This window comes from Podarcis bocagei, assembly GCF_964188305.1.
Source record: "Podarcis bocagei genome assembly, chromosome: 5".
In the NCBI taxonomy this organism is placed as follows: Eukaryota; Metazoa; Chordata; class Lepidosauria; order Squamata; family Lacertidae; genus Podarcis; species Podarcis bocagei.
The window spans coordinates 50,058,322-50,077,920 of NC_138129.1; the positions used below are offsets into that span (position 1 = coordinate 50,058,322).

Here is a 19,599-nt window from a genome sequence, read left to right on the forward strand (position 1 = left end):
TCACCTCCCAGCACATTGCTTGACTAAGGCGGTAATAGATTTTCTGTTCCATTACTTGTGTCTCAGATCCACACATTAGTCTGACAGCTGTTCACATTACAGTATTCCATGTTCAGACTAGGTTTCCTCATTGGTTTTATTTTTAAAAAGCTTATTTTGTTTTATTAGAAAAGTATATATTTTAACAAACATAAGCACAGTACAGACAGACATACCTAATCATATAGCAGAGGTCCTACAAGGCTGACCTGTAGTCCCTCCAGGTAATCGTTTTGACTCCCAATTCCCACCAGCCCTCAGCCAGTGATCATGGAGGTGTGGTTCTCTCTGTCAGCAAAGCCTTGGCAAAGTCTCCCAGGCTGCAGCTCCTCCTTCACCATGCAAGTTTGGGCTATACGTTAAAAGCACCCAGGAATGTCGTTAAAAGGGAAAGAGCAGGCAATGCTCCGTGGTTTCACACTCATCCAGCCCCAGATCTGTTCACTGCAAGGCTGAAACATAACAAAAAACAAAAACATGAACCCAGGCCCTGACAGTGATGGAGGAGATCTATGGTAGAAGCCCAGCAGGTATAAGCAGCCTCTGAAAAGAGCCTCACCTCGACTTGCCAGAGGTTGCCTTCTTGGGCAGTCGCAGCCTGCTGTTCTGGGAAGTGCCAGAAGGGACTGTCTGTTGAAATGCAGGCGCTTTAAGGGGGGAGAGAAATTCAAGAGATCGGCATGTAGGAGATCAGAACAACTGTGATGCTTTGGAAAAGGCCCATGTCCCAATAGTAGAACTACTGCATGCAAAAGGTCCCAGGTTGAATCTCCAGCATCTACTGGTAGGACTGGGAAGGACCTCTGTCTGAAACTCATCCCCAGTGCAGGCGGTTCTGAGTTAAATGGGCCAATAGGCAGTTCCTAAAAGAAGTGGGCGCGGGTGGCACTGTGGGTTAAACCACAGAGCCTAGGACTTGCCGATCAGAAGGTCGGCGGTTCAAATCCCTGTGACGGGGTGAGCTCCCGTTGTTTGTTCCCTGCTCCTGCCAACCTACCAGTTCGAAAGCACGTCAAAGTGCAAGTAGATAAATAGGTACCGCTCTGGCGGGAAAGTAAATGGCGTTTCCGTGCACTGCTCTGGTTCGCCAGAAGCGGCTTAGTCATGCTGGCCACATGACCCGGAAGCTGTACGCCGGCTCCCTCGGCCAATAAAGCGAGATGAGTGCCGCAACCCCAGAGTCGGCCACAACTGGACCTAATGGTCAGGGGTCCCTTTACCTTTACCTTTTGAAAGAAGTGTGTACTTGCCAGGACAATTTTAGTCCAGCCATTTCACTCTGTGTTTCCCGGCTTGGTTTGGGGGTTTGTTCATGGTTTCCAGGGATGGAAACGGCTTGGAACAAAGTTGGAAATTGCAGCTGAAGTTGTTTAGTTGAAACCTGAATGATCTGAAGGTGTGTACACACCCACACACCAAGTGATGGCACCTTGAGAGCCAGTCGTAAATAAATATGCAAATAATGGGAGGAAGGGAACACAGTCCAGTGGCAGAGCAGTGTACTGATGCAGGTCATGCTAATGGACCTATATCCGATTGAGCACCAGCATTTGCTCCACAGGAGTCCAGCCATATCATTCACAGCTGAGGGACGCTTGGGTGTCCTGCCTTCCTAGAAGCACCTTTGCAAACAGGACCACTAGGAAAGGGCCACAGCAGAGCATCTACCTTGCATGCAGGTTGCCCCAGGTTCAATCCCTATCACATCCAGGTAGCCTTGGGAAAGATGCCTGGAATCCTAGAGAGCTGCTTCCATTCACTCTAGGCTGTACTGAGCTAGAAGGACCAGCAGTCTGACTACATAAGGCAGGTTCCTATGTTCCCACCAGCTTCCTTCAAAACCCTCTCAGTGTTTTCTTCCCTTTCCTCCCAGAAGATCCTTCCTGCCAGAACCCACTCCCAAACCCAGCTTAAATTGCTAGAACTTCTGGAACTGCATGCTTACTGTTAGAGTTTAAAACCGGCAGTCTGCTTGCCAGCCCAGACTTGGCCGTGTTCCTGGTTCGAATCTCACGACAACTGCTGTGAGGCTTGTAGCTGGCCTGCAATTGTGGGGCGCTGCCACCCATACTTGTCACCTGACCTGCAGAGAAAAAGAGAAAGCAGGCATAAACAGATATGTTGATAAGGAGCGACCAGCAGAGGTCGGGCCCTTAGCAGTTGTGGGAGAAGAGACAGAAGCTGTCTTACGGCACACATAGACTTTCTGAACAAGCATGAAACAAAAGTCAGACAGTTTTCACAGCAGGGGCAAACAAGCTATGGGAGCCCTCTAAGAATCCGCACAGGGACCAAATCACACATTTCCAAATAAGTTAAATAGTATCTTCTGCTGCAGACACGAAGCCTTCAAGACCAGACGTTTAAGTACTAAGCACCTGGTAAATAATGGGTGTGCCAGGTTAAGAACTGAATTTTATAATTTTACCGCACGTTCCTATACATATATACTCAGAAGTCAGTCCTATTGGGCCTCATTCAAGTGACGAAGTTCCACTAGGAGAAGCTAAAACAACAGGGTTCCCCCCTGTGCTTCCCAAAATTGGCTGGCAGCTTTGGGGAAACCCCAGAACAGCACATAGTGGGGGCGGACCATTCTGCCCAGCAAGCTGAAAAGCTTGCACTGGCAGAATTATTGCCATAGCACTACTTTGAATCGAATTCCTCCCAATGGGTTCAATGGGACTTACTGCCAGGTAAGGGTGAATAGGATTGCAAGCTCAGTCTGCATCAGCAAGGCAACTCTTACGCCCAATTCTGTGCTCTGGTGTCTTCGTACTGGGCACTGACCTTTCATGGGAGTGGGAGGGAGAAGAAGACTAAATCCAAATGATGCACCGTCTACCACAACTTACTTGCATTTGCCTTTGGGAGATGCGCCACCTTTTCTGGAGCAACAGAGGCCTTCTTCACAGGACCAGTCTTCAGCGGATCCAGCCTGGGGCCCAGCCTTGCTTTTGCATATGGTACTGGTTTTTTACCTTTGCTAGGTGGATCCTGAAGGCCAAGCTAATGCAGCAAGATTTTTAAAAGAAGAGCAAGCTATGTCAAAAGCAGCCACCACTATGGTTATTTCTCCCTAGTCAAGTGGGGAGAATGCAAAAAAGCAACTATCTCTTGGAAATGGCTGCTTAACATTAACAGCAGTTGCACTGGAGTACATCAGGCCTCGCTGCAATGGCTGCATGTGTGTGGACAAACTGAGTTGCACAAGTAACATGCAGGAGTTCCATTTCCAGAATGTACATTCACATTAACAAAGGTAAACAGTGCTAGGCACGCCTGTAGAGGTTAGTTTAGGGAACCTATATTCTGCATACTGTTAAAGAACATAAGAACCCTCCTGGATGAGGCCAATGGCCCACCTAGTCCAGCATCCTGCTCTCATCACAGCCAACTTGTGGGAAGACACAAAGCAGGACCTGAGCACAACAGCGCCTTCCCTGCCTGCGATTCCCAACCACTGACATGCAGAGACCAGTGTTTGAAACTCCCATTGTTCCAGGCGCATTTTGTGACAGGGAATTCCATTAGTATGAGCAGTTTCTGAGCTCTGGGTGCAGTACTGAGCCTAAGATTTCAGATTAAAACTGCAAAGTAGAAGGAAAGGAGGACCTTTTTCTACCTCCCCACTTCCAGGTACTCTCTGAAGACTGGAGAAGAGACCCTCTCAAGAATATTAGGGGGGTGGACAGGGGAAGGACTAGAGCATGTGGAAAATGAACTCTGGCTGCAGTTCATTCATTTTCAGCTTTGTATTCTTGTTATGAAAAAGCACGCCTAGACATTCCGCTGTTGCGCCCCTAACCTAGATTTAAGGAGCCATTTTGCTCCTAGCTTTCATATCTCGGTTTCCTTGGAGGTGGAATCCTAGCCATTGTGGTTAGCAGCCATTAACAGTCCCACCCCTCCACTAATTTGTTAAAGACATCCAAGCAGGTGGTGATCACTACCTCGTGTGGGAGTGAATAGTTCAACTATGCACAGTGTGAAGAAGTGCTCTGTCCTGAATATTTTTGCACTGAAAGATATGCCTAATACTACCCTGCCTGCTGTGTGTACCGCCCATCAGAAATACCTGGGATCCCTCCGAAGAAGAGGCCTTGCCAGAAGATTTCTCTGTTTCCCTCCAAGGTCCCTGCCTGTTGGTTTGAAGGGGAGGCCTCAGACTTGGCAGGGGCTTCTTATTTTGCATGGGAAGGGTGGGTGGAGTTGATCTTTCCTTCCTGCTGGACCTGGTAATTGTCTGCAACAAAAGACACAAGAAACAGGCTGGAGCTTTGGAAAAGAAGTGGGAACAAGCTATACACCTCTGAGAAGGACAACTTGGAACCCTGGAGCCTTCTGCGTGAAGGTGCCCTTTTACATTCCCCTGGGACCAGGCTGTTTCTCAACCCTGGGAAATTACTCAACAGAACGTGGGTTGGAGATCAGATTCAAGAGAAGATCCCTCATCAAATGTAAGTGTAAACAGCATGATTCATAGGGCATTTGCAGCTACAGAAACTGAGTGTCTTATTAGAAACAAGTCCCATTTAGTTCAGTAGGATTATGCCAAGCTAAGTGGGCACAGAGTTGCAGACTGAGTCACAGCTAAGAGTAATTGGCACATGCAAGCTCAGGAAGAGAATCGGGATCAAAGCCAGGAATTCCCTGAGCACACACTTTGTGCTCCAAATGAAATTTGCATTAGTCCCGCTCCTGCCACTGTACCTTTTTAATGTCCAGAGATTTTGTTGCTGCCAGTGACTTGAGTGGCTGATTGGGCCGGGATTTCTTGGGGAGCTGGGTGTTGGGGATGCAGGCATTTGATTTATTCTCGCGTCTTTTGGGAACAGGTGGGTCTGCAACACAGGAAATACGACTTCCCATGTCTGGAAGCGGAGCCTTGGGGGAACCTACAGAACAGCAGCTTTCGGGTCCCACGGTTGGCAGCAGGGCTTGCAGAGGGCTGTTGCTCACGTTGAATGTCCTTCGTCTGGGGGCCCTTGAGTCCTTCCTCACCGCATGCAAAGATTCAATGGAGGGCAAAGGTTCAAAATCTGGAACCATCTCAAGCCTCGTCTCAGAGCTGCCATTCTCCTTCTCCAGCAGTTCACACCCCTCCATCAGTGCAGCCAGCCTGTTGGCTTCGCTCATCATCTCCTCTAGCTTTTCGGGACTCAGAGGGCTCCACAACAAGGCCTTGCCTTCACTCTCCCCCCCAAAAAAGTTCGTGTCAGTTGACTGGGCCGCACACCTTTCACTGGATTCTGTGGGGCAAATGCCAGAGACCTCCTCCTCCTCCTCTTGTCTGAAGCAAGAAAGTCAAAAATCAACAGGGAACCGCATTGGGCAAAATATACAAGCACTGTGCAAAAAGGAATGCAATGAGAGAGGCTTCCCATCCCACAGAAGAATTCAAAGCATCGGTTTTGGGATAAAATCTGAATAAAGCTTGGGAACGCTAGTGCTTTTTCTTTCTTTCTTTTTATCCATTTTTATTAAATTTTCCACTTTAACAATCCAATCAAATCACATTAGATATTCCAGATTATACATATACATATCAAATAATCTGAATATTCTGCCAAATTACAAATTTTTAATAGGACTTCCCATGCTTCAGGTTCGGAGGGTTCTGATCATCTCATACTTCTGAACGCTAGTGCTTCAAATGACTGGTCTTTGATTTCTGATTAGAAATGTATTATTTTATTAACACAGCAATCTGCAGGAGGTTGGACTAGATGACCTTTGGGTCCCTTCCAACTCTACAATTCTATGATTCTATGGCACTGGAAGGTTTGGATGTGGCCGGGGTCTCCTTCTGCCTAGCCCCAGCCAGCTGGCCTCAGCCTCTGCTGCTGGGAGAAGCCCCATCCAAGTGGGGAAGAGAAGCTGCCACCAGCTGCACCCCCCAAAGCCAGCACAAATCCCCAAAGCAGGGAGTTTCTGGAGCAGGACTGGGCTGGCACAGGGTCTGCTGGTTCCTGTTGGCAATGGACCTGATCCAGCCTCTTTGCTGAGTCAGCTGGCACAGCAAGCAGGCATTCTCTCCCCTCCCTTTCACCCTGGCTGGCGGAAGCAGCAGGGCTGTGGAAGTGGCAATGACTGAGTCACTCCATCCAGCCCCACCGCTGTGGGCCAGGATCTTGGACTGGCCCCTTATTGAGAAACAAAACTTATAGACTGCCCTTTACTTCAAAGTAATCACAGGGTGGTTTCCAACCAGGGTGGATAAAAATCAATTATTTTTTTAAATAATAATAATAATACTAATCGGATTTTTAAAATATTTAAATTGGATTTTTAAAAAAATAAATAAATCAGATTTTAAAAATAAAATGCTTTTGGAGGAAAAATCTTTCTAAAGATAGTTTTCTATTTAAGTTACATTATAGTCCAAAGGCTATTCATCAGGAAATAAGGATTTGTTTTAAGTTTTTCATGTGTGCTAAAACTCAGTAAGTCTTTTTTTATTATTAATGTTTAACCACATCAGTTAACAAACACGGATACATATGCTATAATGTTATTTTTTAGTTAAATACGTTGTTTAAATTGTTATTAAGGAAATGATTATTTTTCTCCTTCCAATAAAGTACAGCAGAAAAGTTGTCCAAATATAAACAGTTAACTTATTAAACCTCACAATAATGTCATAATTATCTGTCTATGTATTTCTAATAGTATAATCAAACTAGTAATTTTTGATATAACTGTAAAAACTACTCTGAAAATTTATTATTCTAAAAATGAAACCTTCCTCTGCTTGTAAATATTAAGATCATACCAGCAAGAATGAGTCTTTCTGTAAAAAACAAACAAAAACGATGACTAGTGATTTAAATCAAGTCTTACTGACTAGTGATTTAAATTGATTTGATTTAAATCAAATCCACTCTGTTTCCAACATAGTGGGAGAGATTCAACGACATGCTATTCAAAGCTTCCCCGCATTCCTCCCCATGATCTGGGGGTTCTCCCAATCTGGAGGAGTGGATTTGGGCGAGTTGTGGGGGCCGTGGGGAGAAAGGCCTCACTGTGCTGGTGGGAGCCATTGTGGTGGCTTCTGCAAGCACATTGGGTTGGATCTGGCCCAATAACTAAAATAATGATACCAATAAATTAACCCATACTAAAATACCCTTATATTACAGATAAAACAGCAGCCTATCAAACAGACTAAGACTTTAGGTACCAGCTAGTACCAGAGTGACTTAAGTGTCTCTAAAACCTTGCGGGAATAAGTATCTTTCAACCAGGAATTGCAAGCTTCTCCAGGGAGAAGAGTGTTCTAAAGCAGGAAAGTGACTACAGTGATACTGTGGTTCCCAAACAGCTTGGCTCCTGAACAAATCAGCTCCCGAACGCCACAAACCCAGTAGTGTTGTTCTGGCTTGCGAACGTTTTTGGGAAGCCAAACATCTGTTTTGGCTATCAGGATTGTTTCCAGGGCCAATCAGAAGCAACACCTTGGTTTGCAAACGTTTTGGAAGTCGAACGGACTTCCAGAACGGATTGAGTTCGGGAACCAAGGTACCACTGCACAGCAAAAGGATGCTGCACATTACATTTGGACCTACAGAAATTGTTTTCATCAGAACCTGCTTACAGCTGTGACACGTCATTCTGTTCCAGTGTCTCCCTACAAAAGGAAAGGGGCAGGTCTTTCTACGCAGGCGATTGATCCATTGATACATACTAGCAGTGCAGACACACTTTAAGCAAGCACTGCAGCCTTGCTACAGATTCTGACAGACCTGCTTAATGAAGCCTTACAGTAGCTATTTACAGATTTGGGGGTGGGACAGGAGAAGTCGCCTTTGTACTGCCACATACCCCATATCACCAGGGATTAGATTTGTCAATGAACCTTACCCGTCAAAAGAAGAAGACTGACTAAAATCCAGTCTCTCATCAATAATAAATTTTATATCTGGAGAAAAAGAATAAATCATTATTATTACAAGTACTCACTGAGCCCTGACTACCTACCTGCTCATATTACCAACTTTAAGCAGGAATCACCACAATTACCACCTCCATACAAGCCGGAATCCTCCCAGTGAAAGGTAATTCCTGGCTTGCAGTAGAACTGAGGTTTTCTCAGTTAAAATGCTTGGGTATTGAAGATGCCATTCCCAAAACTGTATGGGGAATATTTTGCAGAACAGGAAATTAAAACACATGTATATTCTTGATCCACTTCCCATGAATATGTACTGAGAATGGTAGAAAGTCAGAATACCGATGCTAAGGGAAGCTGAACTTGTACAACTAACAGCCTGGCCCTATGCAGAATTAGATGCACCCAAGTTAACTGAAATCACTGGATTAGGTGCACCTAGTTCTATAGAAGATCTGGCAGCAAGATGTGCTCTAAATATCGCATGACATAAAAATAATAAAACTCCACTTCCTCAAAATATTTCAGTTTACATGCAGCCCCTGTGTGCATAATTTATGTGTATATATATATATATATATATATATGCTTTCGTAGATTTTCACGGGTACAGGAATGCAGGTTTTGGTGTCTTCGGGTATCTTCCCGTGTAAGAGTTGGGGTGTCTAGGCGTGTAAGAGTTGGGGTGTCTAGGCACAAAACCACAGCTCGCCCCTATACACGAAGCCAAGCCAGAGCACAACTAAGTGCAGTACAGCCATCTTCTCAGAAAAACTCTTTACAAGCTCAAGAGGTCAAGACACGAAAGCTTTAGCAACTAATCCACACCTAATGACCCTCCTAAGTGGTACTCAGAATATCACTCAAGAAATCACTCAAGATATCCCTCAAGTAATTAATGAACAAAAGAAGAAAAGGCACAATAACCTGGGAACTTCCTCTCTGCCCAGAACGTTGGAGGCTATACACCACACCCCCTCAACAGTATTTATAGGAACTCAAACACTGAGATCCTGCTCTGTTCTAGTAACAAGAAGCCGAAAGCACCAGCCTGAAGATGACGAGTGAGACCTCGTCGAAACGTCGCCTAGACACCCCAACTCTTACACGGGAAGATACCCGAAGACACCAAAACCATATATATATATATATATATATATTGGGGTAGGGAGAAGATTGTTGATATAAAATTCAGAAATGAGTTGCTTTGGACCTAAGTAGTATACACTGAACTAGTCAGAAACCAAAATCAATGCATCCAGTTAGAAAGTTGTGAGTAGCAATTCACACACACACAAAAACTAGGCCAAACCTCGACTTAGCATGAATGAGCAAACATGAGCTGTTCCTTCAGTTCTGCTGCTCTGGGCTAAACCATACTTTGGCTTAGCATTACATTCAAACCTTGAACAAAAGTTATAGCTCATGCTTTGTCTGGAGTGATACAAACTATGAGCTTGGATTCAGACCTAGTGTTAAGCCAAACCATAGCTTAGCCCTAAATTGGTGGCAGCAGCAGGACCAGGGAAGAGGTGAAGAGGCTGTGATCTTTGCTACAGGAACCCAAACATTTGCTTGTTTGTAGTAAGTCATGGTTTGCCTTAGTGTTACATATGAATCATGTCATAGAGTGCAACCAATATCCTAGTGCTCACCTTCGTTTGGCCACGCCATGTTTTTCAGGAACCATCCTACATGAAAATAGCATGAATTTGGGTTTGGCTTGATAAGTTTGGGTTTGATTTGGTTTGTGAAATTTATGCTGCGAATTGTTTACCAGAAAGTGTTAACAAACAAACAGTGAAAGAAATACAAATACAACATTTTTCTGTAGTTCATTACTAGAAACCTAATTTGGTACATTTTTTTAGAAGCTGCAGATTTGTATTTTTCTCTCTGCATTTTCTCACCTGCTGTTCCTCTCCCTCCACTCCCCCTACTTCCCATATCCTATTTCCATTTGTAACCTACTTAGAAACAGCTTTCTGAATTGTAGCAAGGCTAGCCTGCTTAGCAGCAATAACAGTCCTTATGGGATATAAGGTAGCTGTACCTCCGATACGCCTCTCTCCTCCGTCTCGAATCACCAGTGGCTTTTCTGGTTTTAAAGGGAGAGCAATCACCGGGCGTTCACTCCAACATTAAGTATGCAAAAGCACCTCCCATTGCCTTTGCAAATAAAGCCTTTTCCGGTCCTCTCTCCCCACGGGTTTGCTTTTTTGTGAGAAGTCTTAAAAAGATGAATTCCAAAGCATGCTCACTGTATGGTGGCTTTGCATGTAGTCGTAATTAAAGGTATCCTGGATCCTTCCCGCCACAACTGAATAAAATGCAGATAGCAGTGTTGACATGAGGCGGGACGGGCAATTAGCAATATCTGCTCATTTTTCCTTCTCCATTAATTCTGCAATGCAGCCCCTTTGCCCGTGAGTTTAAGGTATTCGCCAGCATCCAGACTAACCAGCATCCGCCACCACCAGGCAAAGTTTATCTCAGTCACCACATTCCTACTTGTCCCACTGCCTTGTTTCAGAAGTGCATTCGTCACTTATCTGCCCTAAGATTGGTAGCCAGAAATGTTTGGGGCTTCTCCCGCTCAATGCCATAATGTTTTTAAACGCTGGCAGATACTTCTGTGTCGGGACCGATGTCTCTGATCTTCTCTCCTGCCTTAGTCAAACCACTGACGGGAGTTTGCTTTCTCCAAGGCACGCTTCATGGAAAGGTGCAAGGCGTTGCTGGCATTGCGCCGATTACTAAAGATGTGCTTCTTTGCTCAGAGGATTTAGGAGCCTCTGCTATTTGAATACCCGGTTTTACTGCTTCGTGGATGTTAACATGACATTTGGGTTGCTTTATTCTGTCGTGCACAGCATTCCTATCGTTTTAAGTAAAGGAGTCGAACGTTCTCTCTAAATAAGCCCCTCTGCGTTCAGTGAGGACTTCAGTTCCCAGATAAACGTGCACCGGATAGCAGCCCTAACTCCTGAGTAAAGTAAACATGCTTTTAGGACTGGGCTGTTAAGGGGGAAAGAAAAAAGACGCAGCTGCTGATGGGCGTGTTAGTTTTGCCCGAAAGCGGTTACAGGCAAGAATTCCGAATTGCGAGCCCCGCCCCCCCGCTCCGGCCCCAGCGAAATCCAGCGCCGCAGAACCCATTCACGTGCGGGCCCAGCCGCCATGCGACATGCAACCCCTTCCCGCCGGCGCGGGCATTTCCTCCCGCTCGCTCTCACCGCGAAGCTCCGGCGCTTTGGCAAGCGTTCAGAGGAGAAGCATAAACAAATTCGAATTTCCCCTCCCGCCTCGACGTCACAAAGACCCGCTTCGTTCCTGCGCGCTGATTGGCCCGAGGCTTGCGGGAACTTGTCCGCCGCGCCTCGGCTTTCGTTTCCCCGAGAGCGAGGGGACGGCATACGCAGCTGCACCGGAAGTGTGCTCAGCCAGCTTGGTTCCCCCGGCGGGAAGGTGTGTCCGGCGTGCGTGAAGCATGGCTGCGGTGCCCCCCGATACGTGGCAGCCGCCCACTGTTTCTTTGGAGACTACGTGAGTGAGGGAAGGGCCCCGGCTCAGTGGTAAAGTAACGTCGCCCGGTAGGGCTGGGGAAGAGTCTGGGACCCCGGAAGGCCAGTTAACACAGATGACGCTGAGTCGGAGGGACCCATGGTCTGACCCGGCACGAGGCAAGGCTGGTGTTTACATCAGCTGTCAAAAAGCTCATTTGCCTTCAGTTGATTTTTTTCCCCGGCCCGCCACTGAGAACTGATTTCCACATTTCTGCTTTCTCTCTCCAGAAACCTATGAGTGTTTCAACAAAGGGACAGTCAATTACAAATATGTATTTAAAAAGGGATGGTGACAAAGCTGGGTGAACAGCCAGTTCTTGTGCTTGGAGAGATACAGAAACATATCATTATGCTTCTTATTCCCCGCATATGTACAAATCTCATAATCTCTGATCACTGGCCAGGCAGCCATGGGGCCGATAGGAGTTGGAATCCAGTGTCTGGAGACCTATAGGTTCCCTATTCCTCCTTTTTATGCTTCTCTGCCTTTTGTATATTTATGATGGGCAGAAGCTCAACATATGCAGCTTTGCCTATTATGCGGTAATAGAATATGTTGTGAAACACACAAGGATGGAGGTGAGATGGGATAGGTAGGATGGCAAGCCTATTCACACTGAATAGTGTATCACAACTAAAAGCAAATGCTTACAAGGAAGGGGCAATCTTCAGTCACCCTTGGGTAACCATCAGATTAGATCACCATAGTGCAGTGTTTCCCAACCTTTTTTGGGCAAAGGCACACTTGTTTGATGAAAAAAATCTTGCGGCACACCACCATTACAGCCCCGTGACGTCAGCGCGCAGCGTCACGCCGGGAGGGACGCACAAAAGTGAAAGTTTTCAATTTTTTCCCCTCCCCCTTGCCGGGGAACCTCCAAGCTCTGGGGGTGGGGGGGGGAGGAGGCAGCAAAGCGAGGGACTGAGGGACCCTAACCCTAACCCTCACTGATCACCCGGGAAAGCATGCGAACGAGGAGCCCCCGTGTCCTGCTCCCGGCAGCGGACGGCACAAAGCGAGGAGGCCTGGACAAGGCAGCACGCTCCCCGCTCTCGCTGCATCGGGGCTTTTCTCCTCCAGGCCGCTTTCGAAGTCCCCTTCTCCGCTCCCAAGAGCCGGAGCCGCTGCTTCCAGGCCCTGTCCGAGCCCCGACTTGTGGCCTCACTTCGAGGAGCGCCTGTTGCTGGGGACGGGGCTGCATCCCCCTCAGCCGCCGCCTCGCTTCCTTCCAGGAGACCCGACGGCTCCCCCTCTCCCGCTCGCCCTCCTGCGCCCGCAGCAGACCGAGACCTCCCCGCCCCCGCCCGGCTCGGCCCTACCTGGGCGCCTCCAAGCCCGGCCGGCTCCGCGTCGCGCTCCACACCGGGCAGCTGCAGCGGGGGCGCACGGCGGCCCGGCTGAGCGCGCCCCGGAGCTGCCGCGCCGCCGCTCGCGAGTCCCTCCGAGAGCCCTCGGGACTGACTCCGGAGTCGCGAGGCGGCGCGTCACCCAGGGAAGGGGCGGCTTCCCACAAGTCCTCCGGGAAGCAAACGCCCTCGCCCGCCTCCCTCCAGGCCGCCTCGCTTCCTTCCAGGAGACCCGACGGCTCCCCCTCTCCCGCTCGCCCTCCTGCGCCCGCAGCAGACCGAGACCTCCCCGCCCCCGCCCGGCTCGGCCCTACCTGGGCGCCTCCAAGCCCGGCCGGCTCCGTGTCGCGCTCCACGCCGGGCAGCTGCAGCGGGGGCGCACGGCGGCCCGGCTGAGCGCGCCCCGGAGCCGCCGCGCCGTCGCTCGCGAGTCCCTCCGAGAGCCCTCGGGACTGACTCCGGAGTCGCGAGGCGGCGCGTCGCCCAGGGAAGGGGCGGCTTCCCACAAGTCCTCCGGGAAGCAAACGCCCTCGCCCGCCTCCCTCCAGGCAACATCTCGCGGCACACTAGGCAACATCTCACGGCACACTAGTGTGCCGCGGAACACCGGTTGGGAAACACTGCCATAGTGTATTATAATTGGGGCTGCCACTGAAGATGATTGAGAAACTGGTGAAAGTTCAAAATACAGCTACAAGATTGCTACTGAGACCAGGCTTTGTGATCATGTTACATCCCTGCTTTGTCAACTACACTGACTCCTTATAGGCCCAGTTTAAAATGCTGGTTTTGACTTTAAACACCTTCCTGGTACCTGAATGATTGTCTGTCTCTGTGTTTCTGACCAGCCAGTGCAGCTACATCAGCACCCTGGTCCACTGACCAAGGATATATTGTCAGTTCACACAGAGGAGGAACAACAGGACTACATGGACTGTTTCTGCCAGAGGGCCCTACTGAGCCTATCAAATGTGGAGTTCCTGTGTCATCTAGGGTGTGGCTGGTGGATACCAATAGTGGCAACTGATCTGTATATCCCCCCCCCCTAAATAGGGTGATCTTAGTGCCCTCCTTGATATCATTTCAGTGTTATGCAAAGACCTCCCACTTTCACAGTTTTTAAAAAAATCTAAGCTGTTTATCTTCATCAAGTTTTAAAGCTGCTATTCTTAATGTTTTGCATCTTGATTAGAAAACAAACCTGATAAAATTGATAGATTGTAATATGAAGACACAATCTTGTGGTTTTTCACCTCGATGTCATTGAATCAATGTGATGTAACAAATGTGTTTGGAATCCTCCTCTGCCTGTGTTTTGCAGAATGGGCGTCATTGTTGTGGAGCTATACTGGAAACATGCACCAAAAACTTGTAAAAATTTTGCTGAACTGGCCAGACGAGGTTACTACAATGGCACAAAGTTTCATCGGATAATCAAGGACTTCATGATTCAAGGGGGTGATCCAACAGGAACTGGTAAGAATATAGTCAAAGTACCTGCTTCAGATACTGTGTTAATCAGTGCTGATGCAAACTAATGTGAATAGTAAAGGTGATGTTAGGATAGTAGATCTTGCAATCATCACCATCATCATCCCCCCAAATCCTGCATAGTTCTCTTGTTATGTTCTGCAAGAATGGGAGAACACATTTATCACACTTGGTGAGACCAAATGACCCCCTGCTGTAAGATAACATAAAGATTTCTGACTTAACAGATGGCTACTCTCCCTTTACTCAGAAGCATTATGGTGATATCCATTAATAGTCAGCACTTCCTCTCTTACCAGTAAAATAAAAGGAGATCATAAATAAATCTTGCTGGTCTGGTACTGCACATTCACAAGGAACTTTCAGTATACCTCTGTCCCATCTGTGACTTTGCAGATTGATTTACCTAGTCTTGTTCTATGACAGGAAGAGGAGGCGCATCCATTTATGGCAAGCAATTTGAAGATGAACTCCATCCAGAACTAAAGTTTACAGGTAGGTAATCTTTTCAGAGGTGCTTTGAGTTCTTCAGGCCAAGTCTGTCACCACCTGAATATGGCAGTTTCCAAGCTTACAGATGTAAAGTTGCTTTCTGTGCAAGAGCTTCAGGGTCATGATGGTTGGCAGAATGGATTCCCCTATTCTCTACCCCCCTTTCCACACTCCCATAATCTGCTCTAGAAGATTGGGGGAGTGCAGGAGACTCGAGTGGGCAGGAGAGGAACAGAGAGTGCTCTTGTGCAAGCAGAAATCTACTTGCAGTGTTAGATATCACCCTCAGGAGCTGTAAGACTGGCTTGAATCTTAAGTCAGTAAAACTTGGCATCTAAATCTGTTAACTGCTTATGCTATATAATCATGTATCATTAGGTTTCCTAATCATTGAAAAATCATTTTTCAAAAAAATTCATTTAGTTATTGGTTCGTGTACAGGAGCAGGAAGGAGATTAAACTGTCCTCATCACAGAGTATAGCTTACATTCTTTTCCCATATTGTTGTTGTAAGAAATGGGCTTCTGTGTTCAAGTTTATACACCTTACACACACACACCACATACATTTCCTAGCAGCCTTAATTTAGAAGTGAAATCTTCATCCAAATGGATTTTCCAAGGAAAGTGAATAGGTGGACAGTGGTGTGTATGTTGGGCAGGGGAGATGGGAACCATCTGAGCCAACTGGGATGCATGAGCAGTCTTGCATTCACTATAGAGAAATTCCATTGATCTCATAGAGCAGAGGTGGCTAACCTATGGCACTCCAGATGTTGTTGGATCATCTTCCATTAGTCCTAGCCAGCGCTCAGGCATGCTAGAAGTTGCAGTACAGCAATACCTGGAGGTGTGGAGGTTAGGCACCTCTGTCACAAAGTCCTGATCGCTTCTAAGGACTGTGTAGCATTTAAAAAACCAAGGTTTTCCCTTTTACTTTGTCTGTATTTAGGTACCTTTAGACTCCCAAGCCAATTTTAACATAAGATTTTCTTCTCTAGGTGCAGGAATTCTTGCTATGGCAAATGCAGGCCCTGACACCAACGGGAGCCAATTCTTTATCACGTTAGCACCAACTCAATGGCTTGATGGGAAGCACACTATATTTGGACGTATTTGCCAAGGAATTGGCATAGTCAACAGAGTGGGCATGGTGGAAACCAATGCACAAGATCGTCCAGTAGATGATGTCAAGCTCTTGAAGGTTTACCCATCAGGCTAAACAAGATTTGAGAATTTTGTGTTGAATCTAATGGTGTTCCATTGTGTTTGGTCTCTTAAGATGATAATTGTTTTGTTCTGAAAGATACTTGCTAGTTTTTTAGGTGCAGGATACTCCTGTATTAAAATGTGTCTTCTAAAATTATCGTTAACATTTCTTTAAAAATGTAAAGCTAAATTTATCAAGAAATGATTTGACAGGGCCTGTACCACCAAATTACAGTGCTGTTGCTTTCTAAGCTTTATTCTGTCTTTCTCCGCCCGCCCCCCGTCCACTTGGAGTGCAGCAAGCCATCTGTATTGTAAACAAACCACCTTAAATGCACCAGAAATAAGACAATATCTAGTATTTTGTAAGTCATCAGAATTGCATATTGGGTCATGGGTGTCTGTGTGGGTCTCAAGGCAGCGCTGCCCTATACTTCCAAGTATACCTTTTACAAGTTGCATAATTGAAAATCTGTACCTAAACAAATAACCCCCCTCATCCGCATGACTATTAAAGTATAAGCACTCTAATCTTGAAAAGCCACCTTTTCCTGTTATAGTGTTTGAACTTCATTAACTACAAATCCCAAAATTTGGGATCCCCTCTAAACCGGTGCCAAAGTTTTGCAGTCATTTTGCATCACAAACCCCATTTGTGGAAGCGCCCCCAAACTGAGTAATTGATACATCAAACTGGGGTTCCTTGCAAAACAACTGCACCAGTTTGGAGGGAACCCAAAATTTCAGGGTTAGTGTTTGTTCTCAAGATAATACTGAGGGCAGAATCCAGCACTGCTTGTGTGGACTTTCACGGGTGTAGATGGACTTCAGCTTTTCTTCCTGCCATGCAACCCCAAAATCTGCTCTTTCCAGAGCCAAATTTGAGGGTGTAGGGAACTGCAGGGGGAGAAGAGTAAGGTGGAGTCCTGCTGTATGAGTAGAAGTCTCTTCCATTTGTGCACGGACAACATTAGATACAACCTAACCAAATCTTGCAATTTATTCTGGCAAAAGGTAGCTCCAAGTAGTGCATTTTCTAGCATAGATTTGCGGCAGTGAAGTTCCGACTTCAAATCATACTTGGCACCGTCAGCTTCCACAGGCACAAAATTGTTTTTCCAAAGTTATAACAGCTATGTAGAGGGCAATGCTAACTGATTCTAAAGTATTGCTCTATATAATGATGATACTTTAGGAAACCTTACTCCTTTCTCAGCACCTAGCAATTGTATGCAGCTCCCTGAATATGCTCTCAATTCCTCAAGAGCTCCACGGTTGGTGTCTTCTCTCATTTCTGCAGAAAACTTTTATTTAGAAGCTTCACATAGGGAATCTTTCGCATGGGCCTGTTGATCCAGGAATTCTGTTCAGCATGGAAGAATCCCAGCTTGGGGGTGAGATTGATGGATGCGGCTCTCCCATATCCAGTCAGTTGCCAGGAGAGAAAACAGATACATTCCCTTTACATTCTGAATGAAGGCGATTTTTTCCCCCCCTTCAGGCTAGGAAGATCAAAGTAATCCATGGAGCTCAGTTCCTCTCTGGAGCTGGATTAGCCCATGTCAGCACACAGTTTCTGTGGCACCCTGTTGCCTTCAAAGGCAGAAGGTTCTGGGTTACATCTGCCTGTGTTTCTTTAATGAGAGCTTGGGAGTATGATTTAGCATTTTATGATCTGCACACAAATTAACTCTGTTCAAGGGCAGCAACATGAACTTAGGGCAGGACAAAAGGATGCAAACAGCCCCACCAATATAACTTCCATGATTCCAGCTGCTCTGGCATTATGAGTAGGGCGCATTCCTTTGGCTGCTAGCAGCCCTTTTTCTGGAGCCCATGGCTTCCTACTTAATTGGCACTGTCAGAGCTGCTTTTGAACATAACCTTGTTTTTCAGGCATTGGGTTTCTTTGGCCCAGTTCTAGGTGGCTAGATGCAGTTGTATGCCCTTGATCTTGGCATGTGAGCAATTTTCCCACAGTAGACAACATCAATCAACTTCAAGAGCCAGAGTCGCTATGTGATTGGAATAGTAGTGTAATGAGGCATATAGCTTACTTAGTTTTCTGAGAATGGGGCATAACAGAACACTTAACCCATGGCTGTTGCGGCTGCTCAGGGCACAAAGAGTCGGCTAGTGAGGGGGTGGGACTTTGTCTATGAAAGCCCCATAATATATGCAAGAATGCCATTCTAACCACTAGCACATGTTAGGCAACTGAGTTGCTGTTGTTCTGTTACATGGCCCCTCCCAAAATGATTTCAGCAGATCACATAACCATTATATACCCATGTTCAAAACACAGAAGGCTGTAAATGGTCATTCTTTTCCTAGTAATCAGATTCCCAGGAATCAGATTCACATCGTTGGCAATCATTTATTACATGTTTAAAAGGCTTGAAAAATTCCATAAAATTGTTTCTCAAAAAAGGCAAGATTTCATGCCTTCATGGAAAAGTCCAGTGGTTATGTTGCATCGTTGATCTGGGAAGCAGACTTTCATGAGCAATATTAATGAACTGATTTATACTGCCATCAATGCATCTCTTGATCTAAAGAAGGTATGCCTTGTTTAAATGTTTTGTGTCCTACACAATAAATTTGATCCCTGCCAGTTCTTTAGGGGCTGCTTCTGGCAACTCAAGTGTTATTTGAATGCATTTTTATAACCAAATAAAATATTTTGTAAGTATTTATACATCCATCTCAGTTCTGTTTTTTTATTATCATTATTTTAAGGTGCAATTGCTAATCTATATTTGAGTGGGGATTTGAACCCTGATCTCCCAGGTCCTAGCCCAACCCTCTAACCACTACACCACACAGGCTCTCTGTAGCACCCCCTTTCCCAGAGGTTTCATGCTCTCCAGCTCCCCATGTACCTTGGTTACACTTTCTAGAATTCTACTTCCTCTCCTCTCTCTGCATGTATATAATAAATGCTAATTATTGGTAATTGGTGGGACATTATGTGTAATCTATGCAGCTTTCTTCTCAATCATCTCCGGTATTCTTCTGAAGATTATGAGAATCTTCTTATGGCTTCTGCCTGAGAAGGCTAAACATTTCATGATGCTGGTTGAACTTTTCCCACCCACCAGCAACGTGAGCTTGGTGGCTCATGAACTTCACTGTCAGATTAAGCAGACCAGTTGGCACAATTTCAGGCAAGCCAGCTTGGGTGCTCTGCGCTCTTTTCAGCCTTTCTGATTTACAGTTTCCAAGTCGGTATCAGAGTTAGGCTGTATTAAGTTTGCTTGCTGCTGCTAGGTGCTGTTCACTTCCCTGAGGCACTTCGATAGAGAAATCAGTTGGGTTTCATGGTAGTGCCTGTGGTGGCAAGCAGCAGGGGGGCAGGGGGAACACTCTGGGCAAAGATCCCCTACCCCACATCAGGTTCCCAGAGAAAGAGGGGACCTTCCACCCCACTAAGCACTTTCAGCCATTACTCAGCTACAATCTCTGCTTCGAAACACACATGCATTTGTTCACCTACCTTGCATCACTTAGATTGGGATGGGAGAAGTTACCATGTTCTTCCAGCCTACCTATGAGATAATCTCTG

The 19,599-nt window shown here is 46.3% G+C and overlaps 2 protein-coding genes across 7 annotated transcripts; one reads left to right on the plus strand and one right to left on the minus strand.

Annotated features, from left to right (window-relative positions):
* Window positions 1–134: 134 nt before the first annotated feature.
* On the minus strand, window positions 135–11,310 carry PSRC1 (proline and serine rich coiled-coil 1). 6 transcript variants are annotated; one of them, XM_081194209.1, is made up of 9 exons: window positions 11,167–11,310; window positions 9,586–9,621; window positions 7,903–7,960; window positions 4,753–5,332; window positions 4,118–4,285; window positions 2,895–3,048; window positions 1,985–2,122; window positions 599–686; window positions 135–491 (listed from the first exon to the last, which is right to left on the minus strand). In XM_081194209.1, exons 2-9 carry the CDS (start codon window positions 9,602–9,604, stop codon window positions 461–463), a joined length of 1,236 nt encoding a protein of 411 aa, XP_081050335.1. In that variant the 5' UTR covers window positions 9,605–9,621; window positions 11,167–11,310; the 3' UTR covers window positions 135–460. The 6 variants fall into 6 exon arrangements, with proteins under 6 accessions (XP_081050335.1, XP_081050333.1, XP_081050336.1 ...); XM_081194207.1 differs by having other exon boundaries at window positions 9,586–9,692; window positions 11,167–11,306; XM_081194210.1 differs by lacking the exon at window positions 11,167–11,310 and adding an exon at window positions 9,984–11,140.
* Window positions 11,311–11,317: 7 nt separating this feature from the next.
* On the plus strand, window positions 11,318–18,732 carry PPIL1 (peptidylprolyl isomerase like 1). Its single transcript, XM_081194234.1, has 4 exons — window positions 11,318–11,476; window positions 14,165–14,319; window positions 14,761–14,829; window positions 15,827–18,732. Exons 1-4 carry the CDS (start codon window positions 11,421–11,423, stop codon window positions 16,045–16,047), a joined length of 501 nt encoding a protein of 166 aa, XP_081050360.1. The 5' UTR covers window positions 11,318–11,420; the 3' UTR covers window positions 16,048–18,732.
* Window positions 18,733–19,599: the final 867 nt, after the last annotated feature.